The sequence below is a fragment of the Xenopus tropicalis genome, chromosome 2 (assembly GCF_000004195.4).
Source record: "Xenopus tropicalis strain Nigerian chromosome 2, UCB_Xtro_10.0, whole genome shotgun sequence".
Lineage (NCBI taxonomy): Eukaryota > Metazoa > Chordata > Amphibia > Anura > Pipidae > Xenopus > Xenopus tropicalis.
Window position 1 is genome coordinate 150,209,576 of NC_030678.2, and position 24,015 is coordinate 150,233,590.

At 39.7% G+C, this 24,015-nt stretch overlaps 2 protein-coding genes across 3 annotated transcripts in view; one reads left to right on the plus strand and one right to left on the minus strand.

The window, feature by feature from the left end:
• Window positions 1–1,840: 1,840 nt before the first annotated feature.
• MGC108450 (protein) lies at window positions 1,841–8,805 on the minus strand. The gene is made up of 7 exons (NM_001015800.1): window positions 8,792–8,805; window positions 8,389–8,482; window positions 6,679–6,937; window positions 5,630–5,767; window positions 4,374–4,546; window positions 2,930–3,088; window positions 1,841–2,390 (listed from the first exon to the last, which is right to left on the minus strand). Exons 2-7 carry the CDS (start codon window positions 8,441–8,443, stop codon window positions 2,269–2,271), a joined length of 906 nt encoding a protein of 301 aa, NP_001015800.1. The 5' UTR covers window positions 8,444–8,482; window positions 8,792–8,805; the 3' UTR covers window positions 1,841–2,268.
• Window positions 8,806–13,973: 5,168 nt separating this feature from the next.
• mrps31 (mitochondrial ribosomal protein S31) overlaps window positions 13,974–24,015 on the plus strand; it is a 31,438-nt gene continuing 21,396 nt past the window's right edge. Inside the window, exons 1-4 of one of the 2 annotated variants that reach the window (XM_004911982.4) lie at window positions 13,974–14,170; window positions 15,609–15,917; window positions 16,360–16,512; window positions 19,331–19,474. In XM_004911982.4, the coding sequence (XP_004912039.1) occupies window positions 14,103–14,170; window positions 15,609–15,917; window positions 16,360–16,512; window positions 19,331–19,474 (674 nt within the window). In that variant the 5' untranslated portion in view covers window positions 13,974–14,102. The remainder of the gene's footprint in view (window positions 14,171–15,608; window positions 15,918–16,359; window positions 16,513–19,330; window positions 19,475–24,015) is intronic. The other variant, XM_002936728.5, reaches the window with a different exon arrangement.

Genomic DNA, 24,015 nt, shown 5'->3' on the forward strand with positions numbered 1-24,015 from the left:
CTCCCAAATGCATAAGAAGCTGCTGAGTTGCATCCTATTGTAGGTCTAGGAGTAATAAAAGAATTCAGCAGCCCCCACCCACTGCTATCCCAATGCTACAGGGCTGAGCCCCCCAACAAACAATCTTAGGAGGGGTCCCAGATGCATGTACATCCCACGTGCTAGTTTGTTCTTTTTGTGGCAGACAGGGATACTTCCCTACACACACATGGTCACAGCATGGTAATACGCCGCTGATTCCAAATTAGGATACATTTTAAACAAATAATTGAAAAGAGCCCAGGGCATGTGCAGTAGTGCTTGAACCCACACTGGCCCATTGTTTCTAGCATTTTGCTGCTGAATTCTGTATCTGCATCGGACCCTGTGCTTGGGTAAGGACTTATTAGCATCATGTAAAGGAGCCGAAATGTAATAGATAACATTCCCTGTGTAATATCTGTTCCTTTATAAGCTCTTTATAGAGGAAAATGGGATGGAATCTAACTTTTACTTGGAACAGAGCTAGGACACTTCCTTATCATGTATAAGTGACTCCTGTACAAAGGACACTGGCTCCATCTAGTGGTAATGCAATGCATTTCCTGGCGGTAGACGTCCCCTTTCAACTGGAGTCACTGACCCCATCTGCCAAAAACTATTGCTCTGTAAGTCTGTAAGTCTATTATTATTGTTAATTTTCTTACTTTTACTTATCTGTCTGTGCAGGCCCTCTACTATTCATATTCCCATTTCTTGTTTAAATCAGCAAAAAAAAATGAGACTTCACATTTCCTGCCAATATTCATCATGTCTGCCTGTACCTGCGCGGAGACATTGCTTCTGGGTGCAAAGTAGCAGGCTGGTGTAGGGATGGTTTTTTTCCTGCGTTTTTCTGCAGGCCAAGGATCAGCCCCATGTGACACTAGCCTTAAAGGAACAGAGTGTAAAAATCAAACTGGGTAAAATAGACAGACTGTGCAAAATGAAAAAATGTTTTCAATATAGTTAGTTAGGCAAAAATGTAATCTATACAGACTGAAATGAGCAGATGTCTAACATAATAGCCAGAACACTACTTCCACCTTTACAGCTCTCTAAGCTGTTAGCAGTCAGTAACCAATCAGTGACCTGTGTGCTCACAAACTAACTGAACAGTTATGTCTCATATGCCCCCCCCCCGAAAGTTACTGACTAACTAAGAGGTTAGAGAGCTGAAAGCAGGAAGTAGTGTTTTGGCTATTATGTTAGACATCTGCTCACTCCAGCCTTTATAGATTACATTTTTGCCTAACTATGTTACAAATATATTTTATTTTACACAGTCTGTCTCTTTTATCCAGTTTCATTTTTACACTGAACTGTTCCTTTTTTTTATTTTATAAACTGCATGATAGATATCCAGATATTTGTTGGGCATTCCCCTATACAAATACCTCATATAATTTCTTTTAGAATATTCTTGTCTACAAAATTATAAAACAGCGGCATAACTATAGTGGGCGCAGACCCTGTAGATGCAGTGGGGTCGCTTGGGGGAAAGAGGGCACTACTGGGGGGTACCCCCAATTTCATGTGTGGGTTTACACCACTGTGATAAAAGTTAATTTTAGGAAAACATCCACCTCAACTGTTAGTAGGACTTGCAGAAAGGTAAAATACTGGGAAGCTGGCAACCCTAGTAATGGAACATAAGCTTCTTTTAAGTTTGTGCCCTTGTTTCTAAGCAATTATTGCCTGCCAAGCACAAGCACTTGCTGCTGGATCCAATGCAATGTTTACAAACATAAAAATGAAAAAAACCCAGCAAACTGAACAGCAAATATAAAGCAAATATAAAGCAATAACCATTCAATAGGTGTTTTTTTTGAGAAATTATATTTATATTAAAGAGTAAATTAAAAATATATTAGTTGTTTCTTATGAAAGTGTAACATAAAAAGTCGCGGGGGTGGTTCCCATAACGTTGGCCCCACAGCTGCCCCACTTACACACTGTTCTAGACTCATGAGCAGATGCAAAGGAACAGTGCAGGTAGAGTTTTGCCCTGTGCGTTGCCATATACACAACATTACTACTGCATGCTCTTTCATACAATGAAATACTTGTGGCTTATTAATAGTGTCAATGTGTTTTATATTCAGTCCCAAGCTACGTAATCCAGCCTGTCACTGGAGCGCAGACATAGGGCATGAAGAGACCTTTGTCCTGTTCCTGATGATAATTTCTCCCAGTTTGTTTGATCATGGATCACATGCAGCTTTCTCAATGCGGGTCACTTGACCATGATTACGCATCAAACTGTTTCATCATCACTTTCCGGCTGTATTCGTAGGCTACAAACAGTGCTCCATTGGCAGGGAAAGCTCGGATTAGGGTGGGTTTCAGTCCAGAGTACAGAGCCATTACGCCTGCAAAAATCAGAAGGAGGTTCTCCATGAATAACCTGTAACTGCAGCTTCCCAGTTGGGCACTCATTAATAAGCAGTTTAATATATGTTTATGAAAAAATGCTTTATACCCAAACATGAAATAGCTGGAGGCAGGCCTAGACTGGGATCTAGAACAGGCCCAAACAGCTCCCCCCCCCCCCTCTGGCATTTGCCAGAATCTACATATTGCCAGTCCAGGCCTGGCTTAGGGACCCAGTCGCTTAGTTACATCTTTACAGATTTTTCCACATTAGTCAAATTACCACATTTACATTTATAGATAAGTCTGTGGCTCACATTGGAGCTTTTTTACTTTGCACCCCACCACAAATACAAGTGTTGCAAGGATTTGTTCAAACAGAATCTATAGCTTGGGCCATTTTCACTCTATTATTACAGATTATTTTTCATGTAATTAATATATAAGGAAAACAGTTTGTGTGTATATATATATATATATATATATATATATATATATATATATGTGTGTGTGTATGTGTGTGTTTATACACTCTTACCTTCATTCCGCAAAATCCTTCCAAAGGTACTGAGGAAGCCTGCCTGCTTTCCTGTCATGGAAAGAACTTGGATTCTGGATTTAACACAGTCAACTGGAAATACGACCAGCCAGAGAGAGATTCCTCCAACCCCCCCACTAATAATGAGAGGGACAATGCCTGCAAAAGGAACAGATCTGTTGGAAATGTGCTAGCAGATAGAGACTAAAGACACCTGTATATAAATGGAATGGTAATAGATATCCTTTTAGTGCTCTGGCTGTTGCTGAACTACAGGTAGAATTCCCCAACAGTCAGTGACATTACTGCACCACAAGGGACTAGCGTTTCCTTGGTTTGTATGAAGCAGCTTTTCAGATTCACTATAAGAGATATACTATGAAGAGTTATAAAGTATAATGGGCCACTTGGTGGACACCCTTTCACTACAGAAGTCAATATCTGACTATTTTAGTCCAGATCCAGTATTAGATTTTCAGATCCAGTATAAGCAGAGATATTTTCTGGGCTATGAAGGGTTATAATGGGGCCACTTGTTGGACACCCTTTCACCGCAGAAGTCAAATGTAGACTTTTTTAGTTCAAGATCCTATAAGGGGCGGGGGCCCCTCTTAGCTTATTGACAAGGTTTCAGATATATAAAATACTTGCATTTAGCCATTATTCCAATAATTATATAGAACAGTAAATTAGTGCTCACCTTCAAACCATCTTTATTGAATTTTCATGCTATGTTTCCAGGAGGAGTGAGATTTTGGGGTGGGAGGTTATTTGCTGCCTTGGATCACTGTAACTAACTTGAATAACTGTAGCTAACGTATTTAATAACTGTGTTTTCCTATATGTATTATATACTTGTGACATAAAGGTTGCCCAACAATATGCTGGTTCGCGAAGATTGACCCAAAAGTCTGAAAACTTCTGAGATCAATCATTGTAATAGACTTATGCACAGATTATATGTTTATCTCTGCCTAGAACTCTTCTCTCTAGATCAGGGCCCCCAACCCTTTTTTCCCTGTGAGACACATTCAAATGTAAAAAAAATTGGGGAGTAACACAAGCATCAAAAAGTCCTAGGAGGTGCCAAATAAGGGCTGTGGTTGTCTATTTGGTAGCCTTCAAGAGACTCTTTTTGGCAGTCCCCTTGGTTTTTATGCAACCAAAACTTGCCTCCAAGCCAGAAATTCAAAATAAGCTCCTGCTTTGAGCAACATCCAAGGGGTTGGGGAGCAACATATTGCTACTGAGTCGGGATCACTGCTCTAGATATTCTGAGTCATCAACTAAATCTAGACAAGGGTTAAAATTCTCCAAAACAGTTGCAGTGATCTGGGGGTTTTGGTGCAGCAAATTGTTCATTTCAGTGGTATAATTTACATTTAATTGATCCTTTATATATTTTAGAATTCTTTTTAAACAATGTAAATGAAAATGCACTAGCCTAGGTCATCTTTTGTTTTTCCTGTAGTCACAAAACAGGAGCGACTCAGTTCATAGCCACCAAAGAAAAAGAAGTAGCCAGGGACCTCTCGAAGCATTGTGCTGGACAGGCCATGGTAGAATCCCATTGGACCATCAGTGCGAAGGATGCTTTTCACTACTGACCACACTGTGCTAAAAAAAAACACAGACATACATCAGTTTAGGAGCCGAGGGAGGATTAGTGTTTGTATCCAGTCATTCAGGTTGGCAATATTTCTGGACTAAATAAAGAATGCTGGCTAATCTAGTAAGCACCACGAATCTATATCCCTAGGCTTAAAATAGCTGTGAAGCCAGGAGACCCTGTAAAGACCCTGTTGCAATTCTTCAAAGTACAGGGCAGACCTAAGTTTAAATGGGTTGTTTACCTTTAAGTTAACATTTAGTATGACATAGACAGTGCTATTCTGAGACAATTTGCAATTGGTTGTCATTTTATTTTTCAGCTGCCAGAGTGACCCCCATTGAAAAGCTGGAAAGTCAGAAGACAAAGGCAAATAATGAAAAACTATAATGAATAAATAATAATGGGCAATTGTATATTTGCTAGGGAAAGGACATTCTATGATATACTAAAAGTTAACTTAAAGGTGAACTACCCTTTTAAAACATGGTAGATTTTACTATGCCCTGAACTTATTTAATGACCTCCATCATCTTTTTACCCCCCCCCCCCCCCAAAATATGCTTTATATTTCAAGGCCCTGATTTTTAAACTGCATCTAAAGACGTTTCAGCAGAGCCCTGCACGACTCATTTCTGGGGATGCAATGATTCCAGGATTTGATTTGGGATGTTTGCCAAATTCCAACACATTTTGAAGGATTTGGTGCTACACCAAACCAATTCTCAGCCCTGACTTTTAGAGCTGTAGACAACTCAACATGACCATTTTTCACATGCTCACATTCTACTCCATTTTTACATTATTTTTTGAAAATGTAAATGTGAAAATTAGGGGTTTGATTTGGTACGAGTGCAAATCTATTGCAAAAGGGTGTGTTATTTGCCTATACATTCAGCTAGTCCCTAATGTCCCTAATATTTACAATTACCGTAGTCCCCTAATTGTAAATATTGGTGTGAGGTACAGTATGAGTTGCTGCTGATATCAGATGGGGCCACTACCCTATATTAGGTCAGAACACTTATTAGTATAAGAAGTGAATCCCAAAACAGTATGACCAAACATCATTAGTGCTCATTCAGGCTTACTTCTGTCCCACTGTCACCTTGCCTGACAACGTCATTTCATGCATGGCCTGTAGGCGACATTTCACCAGCTCTGTAGGACAAAGAGCCAGAGCAGCGAATGCAGCTGCAAATGAACCCGCGGTGGCATTGTGCAAGTCACTAAAAGCCAAACAAAAAACATTAATTATTATTATTATTATTATTATTATTGACATTAATTATATTATATATGAATACACACAAATACACACAATAAATTATACTTGTCTAATTTGCCTATCAAATTGGTAGCCACAGAGGACTTCCTCTAATGGGCAACGAAAGATATGAAATTAAGTGGCATATGAGAAGATTAGTTGCCTCTCAAGGAAACTTTGGGCGACTTCAGGAAACCGAATCGACACGTATGCCATCCCACCGGCGATTTACATTCTTGCCGGTGGGATGGCATTTAGGGGAGATTAGTCACCCGCGGTAGTAAAGATTTATCGCTGCCAACTAATCTCCCCATGTGCCACTGCCCTAAAGGTGGCCATACACAGGCAGATTTAAGCTGCAATTCAGGTCCTTCAGACTGATTCAAAAGCTTATCTGCCTGTATATGGGGACCCCTGACTAGGGGGCCTACTCAACTGTTATCTGGTCCAAAATTGGCCAAATGACGATTGGGCTGGTTTGATTTTCCCATTGGATTGGGGATTGCATTGGCTCACTGATGTGGTCCTTGCTCTGATGGGTCCTGTACCTGTTGTTGTAATTCAATTGTTCTGTATGCCATCATGTAAATACAGATGTTGACGATGAGAGGATAATCTGTATATAGTTAGTTATAGTCAATTATAGTTAGAGATATATTAACTGGTTTATTTACTTTCCAATCACTGCATTATGCTGAGTTCTATAAAATAATCAAGTTATCCAGATATACATATATATCAAGTTAACTATTTTATAGTGACTGTTGCCCATTATCATTACATAATGAAGGAGTATATTGCTTTTCCTTGGCCACTGTAGATACTGTATCAGTTCCATTATAGTGCTGTATATACAGGTTATCACTGCCTTACTTCAGTTCCGCGTTCTTGTCCAAGCCAACAATCCTCCTCACAGCTTTTTGGCAAAACCCGTAGCTCATGAAAAGCACTGAATTCTCAGATATATTTGCCAGAAGAGCCGGGCTGGTGCCCTTGTAGAAACCCGTGAGTCCCATTTGTTTGTAAGTCTTCACAGCACAGTCCATGAGTCCCCTGTATAGGCTGGGGAATGTCTGCATTTTCACCTTGGCTGTGTCAAATGGCTGACCTGTTAGCACGCATGCCGTCCCACCTAATATCAAAAATGTATTAAACACAAGGTTAGACAAGTGCATTTTGTATTGTAACAGTTACAGTCCTGTCCATCTGCACAGGTAGGTGCCTGTCTCTTTAGTCAGCACCGATCTAGTAATAGTTTAAACACAGGGACTGGCTTGAAAACAGTGGAAGGGAGAAGTGAAAATCTAAATTTTCTTCAAAAGAATACAAGAAAAAAAAAACAAATTCAGGTATGGCATCCATAATCTGGAAACCCATTGGGTAATCCTAAATAAAAAATTGCCCTTTTTCCAAGGGCACACATAAATATCACAGCCAATGTATGGACAAAATTCTGTGTGAGCACACAGCCCATCACTTAATGGTGGCTCAAGGGAAAAGATGTAAAAGCTGGATATTTACTGATATATATATTCCAGTTTGGTAAGATTCTTTAATAGGCCACTTAATCTGATATAAACTATCTGCAAGTTAAATATTCATTCTAGGGGTATAATTTTCCTTTAAGAGCTGGCACTCTATGATATTTGCAAAAGAGTTTGGAACATTTTTGCAAAAAAAAATATTGTGAAACTATTCCAAAATTCTGATGAAATAAATCATGTGGGGAAATAACAGAACTCTTCTGGCTAGTCAGCCCAGGTTTTGTGAAGGTTTTGTTTTACTCTAGGGATACAGTGAAAACTGTAAGCCTGGAAGAGACATCAGTTACAGTTACATCTTAGGTGTTAAAAAGGGTCATTTACAAACACAGTGCAGTTTACAAAACTCAAATCACTCTGATATATACTCAAAATTTATAACCAATTATACATTTAGCTGCCCAATCTGATCAGTTTTTTTTGGACTGGGACCTGGGAGGAATGGAAGCCAGAAGCATGTTTCAGTGTGGCAGCTGTGGGCCAAAGAGACCTCACCTAAGAGGGAGCAGGGTATGGATACTATAGTAATACTTCTATCATAGAGGATGCTTGGATTGTATAGGCTCTTTGTTAATATAACTTTGCCAGCTGCATTTCCAGAAGCTTGCCCTATTAATGGAAGTATATTATCTAGGCACATATTGGGCATGGTATATACAATAGCATACTCACAGCTGGAGGCAATGGTAAAAACTAGAAAGTTATATACTGTGCTCAAATTTTACCTAAGACCTTGAAAATAGAAAATTGATTTTTGGATCCTGAACATCTTCCACTGTTTTCCCTAGGGTGAGGGAGATCCACTGACCTCTAGAGAATGCACAGAAGAGTGACTTCCTTGCAAAAGTGTCAGGCATTTAAGAAGTAATAACAGCACTTTATTTTATACTCAGAATTCAGAGGGGGAAAGAGACTGGAAAAATACAAATTTTGTTTTAAAACACAAGTTAATATATTGTCACCCATCAAGACTCCTAGTAAATGTAGCACTGGCACCCACGCAATACATAGAAGGAGAGTTCTGTGGATTTGAGTCCGTTACCTGCGGCTCCTGCTGTAAGGTCAATGGCTGCTTGGATGCTATTATTTGATCTCATGGTCTTCTGCCAAGTTGGTCTTTTTAATTTTACTTGTAGCTGTTAAGAAGACAAAATTCCTCCATTACACAATGAACTACCAAAACATGATGTCTATAAATATGTCTCACTTTTGAATCTTTGGTACCTCCCCATTTATTGCTACGATCTCTGCTCATATGCCTAAGACATATCTACAGGTGTTTTAAACTTCCACATAAATGGACACATTGCCCACATTGCATTTTGTTTCATGCCCCACACTGTAATTATAAAATACTTCATGCAAACACACAGTGCCCTGACTGTACCTGTAGCTGGACAGGTTGGAATCTGTAATAAAGAGATTAATAGAGACGGTATACTCACGGGCAGCTTTCTTGTGACTGGCAAAGTGCAGAGTGAGAACCACGAGACTATTCGGTTTGTGTGCTAATCCCTGTCACTATGTTGATACTTTGTGCCCTGGCTGTTTACTTACTCCACTGTGACCTTCCTATCATTCATTCTCCATTCTCCCAATTTCTTTTATAAGAGTGCTATTCTATTTTCCTTACTATCATCTATCTATCTATCTATCTATCTATCTATCTATTATCTATCTATCTATCTAATCTATCATCTATCTATCCATCTATTGAGCTAGCTGTGTCCATCTGACTATGCTGCTGATATTTGCTGTATGTACTAAATGTATGTGCATTCTAATGTGAGAGGAGGCCAGAGGTTCCACGTGCATATTAACGATCTCCATGAACTAATCCATAACCAGCAGGATCATAGGCAAGGAACAGCCAGCCAAGCATTCTAGGAAAGTCACATCCCACTGACTGCATATGGACATTGCACCTCTTTAACATTCTTTATTTAATTTTTACCAGTTCATTACCTATAGTAACAGAAAAAAGACATTTAGGGAGATAAAAAGAGTAAAAGTTAAAAACATCCTTTATATATATTATATATAATTTTTTTATTCAGCACCACTATAAACGAATGTTTTATGGTTTATAGCCTAAAAAAGAAAAATAAAGAAGAAGAAAAAATAATGGCCCTTTAAATTGTTAGTAAACCTCAGAGCAACAGGGCTTTACTTGAGCTTGAAATAGGAATTCTACCATATGGGACTATATACTTCCCCAAGTCGTTGACCACAACCGTATCCCACCAGACTCAATTCCAATACAAGCAGATTCTTCATGGTCTGAGCGTCCAGATTCACCTAGACCTCCTTTGATCAAATACCAAGGCTTCAATGTACCCAACGTATTTTGGTGGCTGTACTTGTACTTTGGGTTTCCATCTTCAGTAGAAATTGTAGCATTACTTAAAGAACAGTGGGATCAAATGGAACACCAGTTGTGACCCAGTCCTTATCAGCAAAATCAGTGTCCAATCTCACTAAGGCCCTTCTGACTGCATGGGAGCAAAACCCATCAGCAATATTCTTACATCTAGTGAGTAGAGGCTGTTACAGCAGCAAAGGGAGGACAACTTCATATTAATCCCCTTAGTTTGGGAATGAGATATTATATAGAAAGGACAGACAAGGGTAACTTCACACTTTTGGTAAACTACAGCCAGGTCTGGACTGGGCTTTAAAATAGGCCCTGGCATTTCAAGTACACAGAGGCCCAAACAGCCCCCGGCCAGCCCAATAAATAGTGACTGTCTATGGCATCTTACAGCAGCCCCTCTGGCATTTGCCAGAATCCACAAATTGCCAGTCCGGGCCTGACTACAGTTTTCAGACTTCATAGGTAGATATCTACGAGGAATGTCAAGTGCTATAGCTTACACATTATATTGCTAATATTATCTCCTATTTTTAGGGAATTTTGTTTTTATGCCTTTTCCCTGTTTTTTCCCTGTGTTTTGTTTCTGTTTAAGCAGAAGCTGTGTTTTGTTATCGTATTGTGATGTGCGGAACAATGCAACCAAATTCCAGTATTTATAGACTAACCATAACAACAACAATGGAAGCACTTCAAAGGGGTGTGCGTGTGAAAAAATCAAATTCCTCAGCGTTGATGTGCATTCTACAGCAGACAGGGAAATAGCTGTCGCTCCAGAGGAAATGAGACGTATTAAATTTGACATGTTAAGTGTCCAAAAAGCGTTCCATAGCACTGTGTAAAGGGCTTTACTTCATTGTGATGGAGCCAGGATCTTAATAAACTCCTGTTAAGCCTTTGGCAGTCAGTAGATGTTGGGAATTGCAGTTGAATTGCTAGAGTGGTTCCCAAACTGTGATGCCAGCCTGACATAGCGGTGTCAGCAGATTGGGGTGGTATAACCTAAAGGTCAGTTGGGGTGAGATGTAAGGAGAATGCCTATTTTCTTTTCCTATTACTCCTGGAGCCTCCAATTAAAGCTAATTTAGGGTAAAACATGGGGCAATGGTTACGTTAATTTATTAAATAGTCTTGGAACTATGTCTGAACATATAGTATAAGAATGTTTTCTTATGCCTGTGTCAGTGTCTCAAATGAATGCTGGACCTCAAAGGAGAGCTAGTGAAGTGAAATCTAGTGAGCTAGAGGCTGCCCAGTGATGCATCGGTACTAATTGATACAGATCAGTTTTAGTACATAAATATTTTCAGGCACATACTGTGCCAGCCATATGTCACATTCCAAATTGTCAGTACAGTTACCTGAAATGCCTACATTCCAATATAATCTTCATGGATACTTTGGCACTAAAGCGCAGGGAAGTGTGACACCCCCGCCCACCATGTGGCAGGCTAAATAACCACAATTATTATACTTATATTATATATTAACACTCCTTTCCAATTACTATGTTATAGGGTGCGGACGGATAGTTATGATCCAGAGCAGTAACAACAGCAGAAGTGGACCCTACGATTGTTTGTATTTATGTTTGTGAATTTTAGAAGGGTCCTAAAAGTGTTATCAGGACCAGCCTAGCAATCTGTGGGTTCTGGCAAATGCCAGAGGGGCTGCTGTAAGATGCCACAGACAGTCACTATTTATTGGGCTGGTGGGGGCTGTTTGGGTTACTGTGTACTTGAAATGCCAGGGCCTTTCAGTCCAGTTCGGACCTGAGTGCTAATTGTTATTGTTGTGCTCTGTGCAGTGTCAGACTAGGGTGCCACGGACCCTCTGGGGCTGCCACCTGTCCGCACACCACATACTGCAGGGGCCACAGCCGGGGAGCGGGTTGAGCCAGCGGGGTCCGCAGGGCCCACTAGGGCCAGGGCTCACCGGGTTTTTTCCCCGTCTCCCGCCGTCCCAGTCCAACCCTGACTCTGTGACACGTGAAGACATTGATCAAAATTCGACATGTAGTTTTAGGGTTTTTTCAACTGTGACTAAAATCACAAATAAGAAAAGCACAAATGTTTCCTTACTTATTGAAAAATTTAGATGATTGTGTAAAAATGCGGAAACCTGGAATCGTGAATTTTCCATCAATTAAATAGCATGAATAGCTACCCCACAAAATTAGAAAAACTCAAATACCTTAAACTAAGGGCCACAAAAATATTACCTTGGGCAGCTCTTTTTCACAGCTTTGACACATAATAAATGGTGAAAAATGTGTCTTTTTAGCATTAAAAACTGTGTTTTAGCACAAAAAAACAAACTGCTGGAAAACACATATGAATGTTAGTAAATGGCCCCCATTTTCACCACTCTGGTACAATGATAGCTGGCAGTTTTCAATATAGTTTATTAGTGTACAGGGCACAATTTTTCATTAATAGAAATAGAAAACCAGACTCTGTCCCCAGAAATGAAGATCACTGAACAACTACACAATTTTCACCATTTTAGGAACAAAATACCAGCCTTCCTATTTTATTTTTTGTCTCTTCTCATTAATAACACTGTTAGCAGTGCATGAACTGCCTACTATATGTGTGGGTGTTTTTCTGAACATCATTCTGTGGCACTCTGTCTCTTGAACAAATTCACTAAACGTTAAAGGAGTGGTTAAAGAAAGTGGGCCTGTTCTAACGATCCCTGCCAGAAGCAAAGAATGAGGGCAGTAGCCAATCACAGCTCTGCACTCGCACAAGCAAAGACAGGGTGCAGTTCCCTATTAGTTCATCCAATTTTAACATGATATGTCTCCTTTAACTTTCAGTATAGTTACATAGTTACATAGGGTTGAAAAAAGACCATTGTCCATCAAGTTCAACCCATCCGAGTAAACCCAGCACACAACCTATACTTACCAATCTATACACTCCCATACATAAACTATATATACAACCAGTAATACTAACTGTAGATATTAGTATCACAATAGCCTTGGATATTCTGCTTGTTCAAAAACTCATCCAGGCCCCTCTTATAGGCATTAACAGAGTCTGCCATTACCACATCACTAGGAAGGGCATTCCCCAACCTCACTGCCCTCACCGTGAAAAACCACCTACACTGCTTCAAATGGAAGCTCTGTTCCTCTAATCTATAGGGGTGGCCTCTGGTGCGTTGATTGTTTTTATGGGAAAAAAGAACATCCCCCATCTGCCTATAATCCCCTCTAATGTACTTGTACAGAGTAAACATGTCCCCTCGCAAGCGCCTCTTTTCCAGAGAAAACAACCCCAACCTCGACAGTCTCACCTCATAGCTTAAATCTTCCATCCCCTTTACCAGCTCATTAATATCCTTCTTAAGGACTGGAGCCCAAAACTGCACTGCATACTCAAGGTGAGGCCTTACCAGGGACCTATAAAGAGGCAAAAATATGTTTTCATCCCTTGAGTCAATGCCCTTTTTTATACAAGACAGCACTTTATTTGCTTTAGTAGCCACAGAATGACACTGCCTGGAATTAGACAACTTGTGATCTACAAAACCCCCTAGATCCTGTCATAGAATGTCCTATTCCTATAAACATTGCGATTAGTCTTCATTATTTATTTCTTATAGTTTTTGAATTATTTGCCTTCCTCTGCTACATCTTCCCAGATTTCAAATAAAATGTATTATAATTGTTACTTTTTATTTCTTATCTTCCCATGCAGTCTATTGCCTATTCATATTCACATCTTTTATTCAAACCACCAGGGTCGGACGGGGCCAGCCCAGCGGCGGCGGCCCAGACCCGACCCTTGCCAGCGCTCCCCCTGCTTACCGTTCCACCTCTGGCGCGTTCAATTATGCACTCTCAGGGGAGCACGTAGGGTGGGGGACCCTGCGAGGGGGGGGGGCTGGGGGAACCCTGTGGGGGGGCCCTGCAGGGTCGCTCAGCGGGGGCCCTTCGGGGGAGGGGGATGTGGCTGGCAGGGGCACCTGCAGGGCCACTGGGCCAGCAGCCCTGGTGGGCCCTGCACCCCCCAGTCCGACCCTGCAAACCACTACCTGGTTGCTAAGGTAAACAAGACCCTAGCAACTAGATACCTGCTGAAATCGCAAACTGCAGAGCTGCTGAACAAAAAGATATTGTCTGAGCCAATTGCAAATTGTCTCAGAATATCAACGTCCATGTTATACTAAAATTTAATTTCAAGGCGAACAAACCCTTTAACCCAATGGAGAGCCTTCCGTCTAAGTATGAGAGCGCTCTCCCAATCCCGGAACTAAGTTCTCGCACAGCTTGTTTCCGCCGGGACGAATTCAGAGTGCACCAAGTCGGTGTAGCAGGATATTTTCCCCCGTCAGGGTCACGCTGTGTCCTGGAGTGTTTGTAGACACCGGGGATGATGTACCGGAGACTCGCACTGTCAGTGTGGGAAGGGGGGAGAGCAAGAGGCCCGTGTGGCGGCAGGTACGGGGGAGTGAGGGCAGCTAATGGCAGCCAGGCTGAGGTGACTCTCACTGTGTATAGTCATTGCTCTTATTTACAGTATAGGCTGCTTAATAGCCAAAGAGAAGTGACATAGATTCAGTTGCTTTGGAGATATATGAAAGGTCTGTATGCTTTAGGCAGGTGGTTCTGGTATTTTGTATACAGGGGCAGATCTAAACCTTAAATGCTGTGATATTCAGTTATGCAATTATACACAACAATCCATTCTAAATCATTCTAAACTGCATATTATTGGGACTTGGCACTTGTGGCTTTCCTGCCTCCCCCTGGTAGCCAAAGACTTTCTGCTATTGCTGATACAGTCAATGCTCTTATTTCCCAACTGGTACCAGACTGTTCAAAATGTAATAACTGGTTGCTATTGGCTACTCCACTAGTGCAATTTGACGCTGATTGTTGTAAATCAACCACTTTTTGTCAACCAACTTATAAGCATACCATTTGCACTGCAGAGGAAACAGAATCTGACCATTAGATTATTATTTATTAATACATTGGGTAATCCAGCATGTTGTGTTAACACATCGAAAGTTCCTAGTACAACATATGCACTGTGCACTGCATTAATACAAGAGAAGCCAGCAAGACTTATAGATGTATAGTATTTGGAATTGTGTGTTCATACATTGATTGATTGACTTAACAATCCTACTGTGCTTTGGGTGGTAACTATGAGAGGGCCCAAATAGAAGTATACATGTTAGTAATGAGACTGACCCCAACAACACTGGGTAGAATAGAAATGCAAATAATCAAAAACATATGTCATTGCAGCGTTGAGTTTCTTTTTACAAGATAGTATAACTACCACCAGCCTATCTCAGCTCCTCTGCGCTTTGTCACTGTTATGAAAGGAAGCTACCTATTACCAGCCAAAAGGGGTAGTTCACCTTTAAGTTAACTTTTAGTATGTTATAGATTGGCCCATTCTTAGCAGCTTTTCAGTTGGTCTTCATTTTTTTTATTTTGAATAGTTTTTAAATGATTTGCCTTTGCAGCTTTCCAATGAGGGTCACTGACCCAACAGCTAAAAAAGCTATTGCAATTGATACCGTTTTATTACTTATCTTTTTATTCAGGGCTCTTCTATTGATATTCCAGTCTTTCATTAAAACCGCAGCCTGGTTGCTAGGGTAATTTAGACCCTAGCAACCAAATAGGTACTGAAATTCCAGTCTGGGGAGTTGAACAAGTAAAATAATAAATAAAAATAATTTAAAAAGTAAAGACCAATTGACTAACAGTATCATTCTCTACATCATACTAAAAGGGTAATTTTAAGGTTAACAGTAGGAGACTAAAATATGGATCAGTTCTGCAAGATGGCAAGTGTTCAAGTTATAGTAAATGTGCTGCCTGCATACAACTTAATATGAAAAATCCCTCTGTTTTATAGGTACTCGGATCATGTGCAAAGGTGGTTTGGTTCATGCAGTGTTCTCCTTAGTGAAAACCCCAAGAATCCTCCTGAGGTTCCCAGTGCTACAGTACAACAGAATGAGACACAAGAAAAACAGCCAGAGCCCACAAAGAAGGAGAGCTTGCTTAATGTCATTGGCGGCATGAAGGTTGAGCTGAGTTCCAGAAGAAAGTTTCAGGCTATGAAAATGAACAAAAGCAAAGAACGAAGCACAGAGTATATAGAAAGCATGGAGAGTGCAAGCAGCATGTTCCAGAGAGCTGCAGAAGAGAGCCAAGTTGAAAAGTAAGGGGGGGTGAATGCTCCCACCCCAGGCTCCCACCCCAGGGGCCCTGCAGTTTCACGCACCGCCCCCCCCCTTACCCCCCTCGCAGGGCCCGCCACCCGATATCCTCCCCTGAGCGGGTAAATTTCATGCGTCAGGGGAGGAGCGGACGGGCAGGGGGAGCGCAGGTAAGGGATGGGTCTGGGCCGCCGGGCCCAGTCCGACCCTGTTTCCCTCCATACTTGATCTTACGTGTTTTGCCAGCTGAGTGGAGTATGTAGTGTAATGTAGTGTGCATGGAGTAAAATCCAATTTCTTTTACTAATCACCATGTACACAATTATGTTTGTCTGAAGGTGATGGGAGTAGTAGCTGAGGCCCAGTTCTAGAACAGTTTTTGAGGGAGGGTGATAGGAGTTCAATGCATTTATAATGTGTATTATTTTTTTTTTTACTTTAAAGCACAAAACCATTGAGTCCAGATTTGGTAGCAGCAGTCTCTGCTGTTGCTGAGTCCCTTCCATCAAATAAAAAGCAGATAGAATCTGAACTCCTGCAGCAATTGAGGAAGCACGAGCAAGAAACTGATGCACAAAAGAAAGGGGACAGCCTCAGGTAGGTCTTGATGTTAGAAAAAGTTGATACTTTTGACTAAGATTGTATGGGGAATAATATGAAACATTAGGGTCGTACCATTTATTAATCAGGAAGTAAAAGTGACATTTAATTGACTATAATGGTTTAAAATAAATGAATTCATGGTAATGGCAGAACTGGTGGTTTCCTGGCAGCTGCCAACTGACAAGTACTTGCAGGCATTTCAGTGGAAATCTATTGGAGAAAATTTGACACTGCATTTTTGGGTTACTTTAAGGGGTTAATTGCTTTTAGTGTGATTAGGTGAGTGATATTCTGAGACAATTTTTAATTGGTCTTCATTTTTTATTAGTTTTTTATGAATTATTTAGCTTTTATGTAACACCTCTCCAATTTTGAATTTCAGCAGCTATCTGGTTGCTAGGGTATAAATTACTACCTAAAGCAGTTAAAATGGAAGGGAAGGGTAAATTCTTAAATCACCTTTGTCATTTACCACACAACCTTGTTTCTGTTTATACCATGCATGAAGCAGGGAATTAAATAAGCCTGAAAGCTTACATTTTATAATCTACTTAGTCAACCAATAAAAATTATCATCTACAAAAGATTTTTTTAAGCTTGTCACACACAGCCAAAATCATTTGTGCAATATTTATGCATACTATTTATCCTTATTATTGGGAATGTCTGGCATGGTAATAAGCTTATAGTGAGATTTTATACGCACGGATGAAAGAGCAACAATATCAAGGCAATGCACACTAATGTGGGAAAGTCTATTGTCTTGCAATACAGACTAAAGAGGGAAACGGTCCCTGTTATCTGCCATTGGTCTGTGTTGCTTTGCATATTAAATACAGTATATTTCCATTATAGTTTCCTGATTGTGAAGTGTGTTACAGCATCTATACCTGTTATTGTTACTAATGCACAAGGCACAGTGTGCATTGGACTAAGAAACAAGGGAACCTTAGATCTGCTATTGAGTATTGGCTTTTTAGCACACTGTGTCCCTAAAGTTCTTTCTGCAAAACTGCACTTAATTGGATGCCATGTAAGAGCACTCATTACCTGCAGGTCTGAATCCACAGCTATGTAAATTCAACTTTCGCATGTCCACGCTGTTCATGTGACAAGTCACTGCTAAACTGCATGTATGCTGTAGTGGCGCTCATATTGTTACAGGCAAGTGTGGCAGGCACAATTAAGCGGGGATTTTGGATTCATGGGGGGGGGGGTAACCATGTCTGATTGCACTATTTTTTTTTAATAAGCCCCATTTTCCTCTGTTAGCTAATTGTGTGGTCCAGGACCAGTTTGCACACCATGGGTGGTTTTTCTGTGCCTTTTTTGTGTTTAAAAAGTGTGCTGAAAAGAAATATTGCTTTTATGTGCATTTTTTAGTGCACAACTAAGTGGTTTTTTGGTGTTTCAAATGTATTCTATTGACAAGTTGCGTTATTAGATTATGCATATAGGTGCACTGAGACGTGTGTCAAATACACAAAAAAATCTTGCAGCGTATAGTGAAAGGTGTCTGCATTTGATGCTACTTAAAGAAAAATCTGAATTTTTAATTACGATAGAAATAAAGTGAGTGTTGTTGCATCTCTTTTATGCAGTTCATCTGTGTATTAGGGATGGTATGAATACATCATTTTGGGGTTTGACTAAAATACCAGATGCTACACAAACTATTTGGACAAATACTGAACTGATTTCACACCCTAATTTTCATATTAAAATCTGAGATAAAAATTATTTTATCCATGAACAATAAATGATTGTATTTAGTTGTCCAGAGAATTAAAGTCCCATGACTTAGGGCTCAGCCAAACCCTAAGAATTTGGCTAAATCCCAATCCTGCAAAAAGTTCTGGGATTCGGCCAAATCATGGATGCAGTGATTCTTTAATGTTAGTGTATATACATGAATTTAATAAACTATAATAAAATATAAACCATTTAGACACTGACTGCAAGCTTGCAGTAAACTTGGATTCTTAATAATGGTGGGATGAATGAATAATTCAAGATTTTTTAAAGGCTGGTTAAATGGGTAACATTACTGTATTGTAAAAATATAAAGCTCTGTGTTGGCAGATCTAAATTCCCCCCCTTTCCCGTTAGATATGCCATGTAATGTCTGTTAAGCAGGGTATATATCTGTATATTGGATGTATGGAACCACCTGTTCTACAGTGCTGTGGAATACACCAATGCTTTATTTAAATATGCGATAATTGTAATACTGCATGTTAAATTAGTGTGGCTTTTACCTATTCTGTCTGTAAGTAGTTAAGCCCTAGTCATGTGACCACTAGGTGGCAGTCTAAATACACAGAAAAATATAGTAAAACTCTAGCACCAAAAATAAAATATTACACAATCTCTAATACATGTGTAAAGGTTTTAAGACAAATTCCACGTATTGATTAGCCTTCTGCACATGTCCCTTTGGTGTATAGAGGACACACATCTAGAAAGCCCCTCTACATCTTAAATCTACCTGTTCTTTATGTAATGTAGATATATTTCATTGCACATCTATATCTTTTTTTAAAAACAGAGTTACATTATGGGCTTTATAAAACTGATTTGCTGCTGGGTCCAAGAGGGACTTTATTAGCTATAATTTATATCACGATAATATGTTTTGTAATCTGAATGTCTCTTTGCTACATTTAATATTTGCAGCAGCATGGAAAGCTATGTACGTGTTACTTTTGGATTAGCCAAAGTTATGTCAGTGGGGATTTAAAACATACAAGTCTGAGGCTTTGCAATCAGTGAGAAATAAGCACCAGAGCTTATTAATCCTTTTGTGTTCCAGCAACATCATCTCCGATATGAAGGTCAAGAAGCACCCAGAATTCCGAACATCGTCTTGGCACTCCAACCAGATTCGATTCGATGAGGATGGGAGAGGGTACACCCATGACAGGGGTGTTACACAGGAGCTAGCTGGTGTCAGAAGGTATCTCTGGTTCTATTTAGGCCTTCTAAATATGTACTGGAGTTATTATTGTTTGTTTCCAGTACATTGCTTAATTGTAATACAGGTAGGGAATCTGTTATCCAGAAAATTTCGAATTACAGGAAGGCCATCTCCCGCAGAGTTCATTTTAAACCAACCAAATTTTTAAATGTAAATAAAACAGTCCCTTGTACCTGTTTCCAACTAAGATATAGTTAATCCTTATTGGAGGCAAAACAATCCTGTTGGGTTTATTTAATGTTTGTTTTAGCGAATTTAAAGTATGGTGATCCAAATTACGGAAAGGCCCCTTATCTGGAAAACCCCAGGTCCCAACCACTCTGAATAACAGGTCCCATACCTGTACTAATATAATTTGGGATTTATTAATCTACCCTGAAAAAATAAACTATAGTAGTCTTTCTGAGGCAAACACACCAGTTGTAGCAATGCAGGACAACAGTGCATTATATTGTAATTACTTTTATACACTTTCATTTTTTTGTGTTAATGTTCCTTTAATGTAATAGGTGTCATTGTCCAGGAGATCTAATGGTATTCTAGCAGGCCAGTCCAACCTGAGAGAAACATAACATTTCTATATTTTTCTGAGCTTTGGGTTTAGATTTTTCCATACAAGGTGCTTGCTGAAATAAAGGCTTATTGGAGTTGGCCTCAGTTGTTAGCTTTTATTTTATAAGGTAGGTTCTCACCAGTTATTGAACCACAGCCTGCAGGGGATGCAGAGAACTATAGTTCAATGGGAAAGGTGCAGACTTGTGATTTATGTTTGTAAGATTCACTCAACTCTTCTAAAATTGTGATCTAAGCATATAATAATATGTTTACTGATAGAGGGGCTGATTAGAGGGGCCCACCAAACAAGTATATCTTTGTGTGCATGGCTAGTCTTTAGAAAGTAAATCATAATACATTTCATTTTTCACTTGGAGTTGCATTTATTGTTATTGTATATTGGGAATATTAGTTAGGTTTTTGACCCTTATATACAGCATAGGTATGCCAAGTATGTGCTCACGCTATAGGAATGTTGTTCAAAAAAAAATCTTGGTGATTTATAATGCTTGAGTTCTTATTGGATATTCCACTTATTCAACTACCAATCCCAGCAGAGATGGAATGATGGGAATTGTAGTTTCACAGCAGCCTGAGTTCTAATAGTTGTTGTTCCCTTGTACACTGAGACACAATTTAACAGGTTCAGTCTGGATCCCAATAGATGGTACTGATGCCTATTACATCTACCTTTCCTATGTGAAAGTCAGTGTTCTCAATGGTTGTTCTGGTTCCGTCACAGGCTTCCATTAAGGGTATATACTTGTTAACATTGCCATGGGGTGCTGTATTTCAACTTTTTCTATAGCATCTTTAGGAGAAAGTCAAGCAATATGGACATTATAATTTGATGAGCACATCTTTTCCTTGTAACCTCAAATTTCTGTGCATGCTAGGAGTTGTAATTCAGCAGCTTCGAGGGACAGAAATGTGTTTTCCAAAAATGTTTTATTACTTATCGTTCTATTCATGCCCTCTTTAATTCATATTCCAGTCTCTCATTTAATCCACTGACTGGTTGCTAGAGTAATTTGGACCGTAGCAACCAGATAGTTGCTATAGTTCCAAACTGGAGCGCTGTTAAAAAAAATAATCTAAATAATTAAAAAACCGCAAATAATAAAAAATGAAGACCAAATGCAAATTGTCTCAGAATAGCACTAAAAGATAATTCAAAGGTGAACAACCTCTTTAAATTTGGCCAATCTAAAACCTCCAGTCTAGGGTTCACTACAAAACCCGCACCCCCTAACAGACTGGCTATCTCTGGGCAATATAATAATACAATAGCACAAGACAGAATGAAGCAGGTACAGCCTGTCCCAGTTACAGACTTGCCTAACAATACTATACTGTTCTCCCAGATTACCCAGTGTTTATGGCTTTCACAGCCAGATTAACGCAAGTGGGTGGTACCTCTGTCCAGCTGAAAATGTGCTTTATTTATCTTCCATGCAGTTTTGTTTTTCACACATTTTTTGTTATGTACTGATGATGTGCAAATGCAACCACAAATTCTCTCTTGGGAACCAGCTATCTGTAGAGCAGCTGAGCCAAGTGGTGCACAGGAGGTTCAACCGTTGGATTTTTGCATAGATAATGACCCAGATTAGGGCGGCTGTGACATTACTGACAGTGCAGGGATTGTGTCTTACTATTAGAACTGACAAATAGTACCATGTACCTCATACATTTAGGGTGAAGACACACAGAGCTACTAGTAGCAGCTGCTTGTCGTGGCTACTAAAATAGACAATGCTGATTATTTACTGATAATTGTCTCTACATGTGTTTTAGCAGAAGCAATTCTTACTATTCTCTATGGCGGGGTATTTTCTGGCGTTTAGTAGCCGTGAAAAAGTAGCTGCTACTAGTAACTCCATGTGTCTTCACCCTTACAGCTCCAGCTGACATATAAAAACGAAGGCACAAAAATTCAATTTTGGGCTAAACCTTTTTAGAAACAGGGAAATCCTTAGTAATCGCAGGGCCCAATTTGGCCGGTTCTGGGCATTTGTGCCACTTTATGGGGAGTTAAAGGGATTGTGGTCCATGTACCAGCAGACATAACCAAAGGCATCTTGGATGTAAACAAGCTTTTAAACAGAATTAAGATAGTGATAAACAAGCTTTTCCATAGATTGTGGTGCTACCCTGTGTATGTTGGTGTTCGCCTTTGTAATGGGCACTGATGATTGCATCATATTCATATTTAAAAGTAAGTGGCTCCTCCCAATCAAAAGCAAAACCAAATGATCAAAGGTGCAAAAATGGATAGCCCACCAGCAAATACAAGGCTTTATATTTATTGTAGGCTTAACTCGGCCTGCAAAGCAAACATGTCAAAATATGAGCATTGATTTGATCTGCTGCCCACCATTAAACAAGAAGTGCTGTTTTTTCAAACCTGAAGTGACATCATTAGAAATGGGCAGGGTGGCATCATTACTCTGTACAAATACTTGGACACACATAGTATCCAAGGCTATTGTGATACTAAAAACTACAGTTAGTATTGATGTTGGTATATAGGGTTTGTGTATGTGAGTGTATAGATAGGTCGGTATAGGTTTGTGGGTGCTGGGTTTACTTGGAAGGGTCGAACTTGATGGACTTTGGTCTTTTTTCAACCCTGTGTAACTATGTTTAAAAGAATTAAAATATAGATAATATAGATAATTTAATATAAAACAAGACAGACCCGTGACCTGCATCCAGAAATCCTACCCGCAACATGCAGGGTAACCCACGAGTACCCTACTCACTTCAGGACTCTAGCTTGGTGGTCAAACAATCGGATCCGCTTGGTTGGTCCGGAATATAAGTGGCCAAATCAGGTAAAGGTCCACTCGTTTGGTGACCTACATAATACATCTAGATGGCCCAAATACCGTGTCAAAAAACAGGTACAGGTATGGGACCTGGATAAGGGGTCTTTCTGTAGTTTGGATCTCCATACCTTATGTCTACTGAAAAATAATTTCAACAATAATTAAACCCAATAGGATTGTTTTGCTTCCAATAAGGATTTATTATATCTTAGGTGGGATCAAGTACAAGGTACTGTTTTATTATTACAGAGAAAAAGAAAATAATTATTACAAATGTGAATTATTTGCTTAAAATGGAGTCTATGGGGGATGGCCTTTCCCTAATTCAGAACTTCTGGATAACTGATCCCCTGTATTTGCAAATGCTAATATCATGCTTTTAGGGCAGTTTTATTTCCTGATATCGCCTGTCCTTTAGTAGACCCTCTCCATTATACCACTTACTCCATTCACACATTGTACTCTGGCTTAGAATTAAAATGCATTGTTGCTGCGGTGGCCACAAGGAACGACGCACACCCACACCAGGAAAACCGATGATTCGAATAAGACTTCTGTTGCAAAAACCATGTTTCACCTTTTGTTTTCCATTGTGGTCCTATCAATTTCGTAATCGCGTGTGAATAAGATGGGTGGAATGTATAACAAGGAGCCTTGGTGTGCTTTACTTCTTCTGTAACTAATGAGTCACCTGACCAATAATGAAACCCTATGGGTGGCGCGGCAGAACCAGCAGTACAATTATCTGTCAGCTCTCAGATGATACTGGAGGCAATGAAATGTGTCATCTGACTCATCCTGAAACCTACAACTAGAGAGAGGCTTGAAATGGATGGAACAGGCCTGTGTAATAAAGTTCTAGTGATTAGTATCAAATCCCTTTCCTCTTTGGTTGAAGGAAATCTCACTGGCAGACAAGTGAATCTGAATTGACACAAAAGTACAGGCATGGAACCTGTTATCTGGAAACACATTATCCAGAAAGTTACGACTTAGTTTTAATGAAATAATTCAGGTTTTTTAAAATGATTTCCTTTTTTTTCTGTTATAATCAGACAGTACCTTGTACTTGAGTCCAACTAAGATATAATGAATCAATCCTATTAATAAAACAATCATATTATTGGCTTAATT

What these genes read in the sequence shown, in the direction of transcription:
- MGC108450 (NM_001015800.1), bottom strand. Translation starts at nt 8,443, where the DNA reads ATGAGATCAAATAATAGCATCCAAGCAGCCATTGACCTTACAGCAGGA. An exon ending in CCTTACAGCAGGAGCCGCAG is followed by an intron (nt 6,938 to 8,388) that starts GTAACGGACTCA and finishes TTTTGATATTAG; the next exon opens with GTGGGACGGCATGCGTGCTA. An exon ending in GACAAGAACGCGGAACTGAA is followed by an intron (nt 5,768 to 6,678) that starts GTAAGGCAGTGA and finishes TTTGGCTTTTAG; the next exon opens with TGACTTGCACAATGCCACCG.